The following is a 2,321-nucleotide window of genomic DNA, read 5'->3' as shown; positions in this document are numbered from 1 at the left end:
TATGACCTCACCTGTGGGTATGAATGTTATGTACTGTAAGTCACTTGACTATGGAAGCCCCTGTGTGTTGACTCCCCTAAATGATGTCCAACTTTACATCTCCTCTGGTCTTCTCTCATCATCTCTCTTCTCTTCTCCTCTCTTCTCTTCTGCTCTCCTCCTGTCTTCCTCTCTCTCCTCCCTCCCTCTTTCCTATCTCTTCCACCTTTTCTCACCTCCTCCTCTCTCTCCCCTCTTTCCTCCTCTCCTGTCCTCCTCTCTCTCCTCCACTCACCTCCTTCTCTCATCCACCTCTCCCTACCTCCTCCTCTATCCTCCACCTTTCCTCATCTCCTCTCTCTCCCCTCTTTCCACCTCTCCTCACCTCCACCTTTACTTACCTCCTCTTCTGTCCTCTCTCTCTCCTCCACTCACCTCCTCTCCTCTCCTTTGCTCCTCTCCTCCTCCTCTCTCTCCTCCTCTCCTCCTCTCCTCTCCTCCTCTCTCCTCCTCTCTCCTCCTCTCTCCACTCCTCCTCTCTCTCTCTCTCTCTCTCTCTCTCTCTCTCTCTCTCTCCTGCTGCAGACCAGTCTCAGGTGGGCTGTCGAGAGCTGCGCTCCACCAAGTACATCTCGGACGGCCAGTGCACGAGCCTGACGGCGGTGAAGGAGCTGGTGTGTGCGGGCGAGTGCCTGCCCAACCACCTGCTGCCCAACTGGATCGGCGCCAGCCTCAGCGGGCGCTACTGGTCCCGGCGGGACGCCCAGGAGTGGCGCTGCGTCACCGACCGCACCAGAACCCAGCGGATCCAGCTGCAGTGTGTGGACGGCAGCACGCGCACCTACAAGATCCAGGCGGTGACCTCCTGCAAGTGCAAGCGCTACTCGCGCCAGCTCAACGACTCCGTGCACCAGACCGACGCCTCGGGTCAGGGTCAGAGGCAGGCGGCGCCGGACGGCCCGAAGAAGAGGAGGAACAAGAACCAGAAACAGAACCAGAAACAGAACCAGAAACAGAACCAGAAACAGAACCAGAACCAGAACCGGAACCAGAACCAGAACCAGGGGAAGAGCGCACGCAGGCCCAGTCCGGACAAGGCCCACACCAAACACTGAGCACCGCCAACCCCCTCCACCGCCATGCAAGCACCACCACCTCTCAGGCCCCTCCACCAACAACCCCCTCCACCGCCAAGCCCCTCCACCAACAACCCCCTCCACCAACAACCCCCTCCACCAACAACCCCTCCACCGCCAAGCCCCACCACCTCTCAGGCCCCCGTCCCCCTACTGTCCTCCTACTGCCCCCTACTGGGTTAGTGGTTAGCTAGCTTCATATCACACAGCCCTGACTGTATCTGGGATTAGCAGTTAGCTACATGTACAGTAGCTCCATCTCCCACAGCCCTGACTGTATCTGGGGTTAGCAGTTAGCTACATGTAGCTCCATCTCCCACAACCCTGACGGTATCTGGGGTTAGCAGTTAGCTACATGTAGCTCCATCTCCCACAGCCCTGACTGTATCTGGGGTTAGCAGTTAGCTACATGTAGCTCCATCTCCCTCTGCTGCCTGTGGACTATAAGGCTTCTTCTCTTAGTGCAGCTGGTTTGCCAGATAAAGACTTTTTTCCCCTGATGGTGTGTAAAAGTGTGTTTGCTGATTTAATGAGAGGGGAGGTGTGTATACGCACAAGGAGAGAGAACTGTCTCATCTCGGCTCATGTTGCATCCACCGTGTAAGCGGAGAGGTGAGAGTGGGCGGGAGCTTTGAACCTCAGCCAATCCCAGCTGAGGTTTGGAGCCAAGACGAGACCATGACAGTAGGGACCTGTAGCTAGGCAGCAGCCTGTATGCTGGGTGCCCACTGCCGCGTCGTCTCACCAAACGCTCACATGTTGTTCATACATACATTATTATATAGATACGTATGTTTCTGATCGTAAAGAATGCCAAGACAATATAATATATTTTTTTGCAAGACTGCAACATTGTACAATCTTTCTGTTTTATACTCTTTAGTCTTAGACTGCACAGAAAATATATTTAATAAGCATCTATCTGTATTAAAAATGTGTGCAGTGCAAACTGCTCTAGACATTGATCACGAGTCCGTGTGTTTGTGTCCCTGGTGTGTGTGTGCATTTGTGTAAGGAAAAGCATCTATCTATCTATCTATCTATCTATCTATCTTTCTGTCTGTCTGTCTGTCTGTCTGTCTGTCTGTCTATCTGTCTATCTATCTATCTATCTATCTATCTATCTATCTATCTATCTATCTATCTATCTATCTATCTACAGTATCTATCTATCTATCTACAGTATCTATCTATCTATCTACAGTA

At 52.3% G+C, this 2,321-nt stretch overlaps 1 protein-coding gene across 1 annotated transcript in view; it reads left to right on the top strand.

The window, feature by feature from the left end:
- The window catches only part of sostdc1b (sclerostin domain containing 1b), a 2,851-nt gene extending 788 nt beyond the window's left edge, over positions 1-2,063 (top strand). The window contains exon 2 of the mRNA XM_062529575.1: positions 565-2,063. Coding sequence (XP_062385559.1) covers positions 565-1,094 — 530 coding nt within the window. The 3' untranslated portion in view covers positions 1,095-2,063. The remainder of the gene's footprint in view (positions 1-564) is intronic.
- The last annotated feature ends 258 nt before the right edge of the window (positions 2,064-2,321 follow it).

This window comes from Sardina pilchardus, chromosome 24 (genome assembly GCF_963854185.1).
Source record: "Sardina pilchardus chromosome 24, fSarPil1.1, whole genome shotgun sequence".
Classification (NCBI taxonomy): Eukaryota; Metazoa; Chordata; class Actinopteri; order Clupeiformes; family Clupeidae; genus Sardina; species Sardina pilchardus.
The sequence above is the reverse complement of the archived record's forward strand: the minus strand, read 5'-3'. Positions and strand labels throughout refer to the sequence as shown.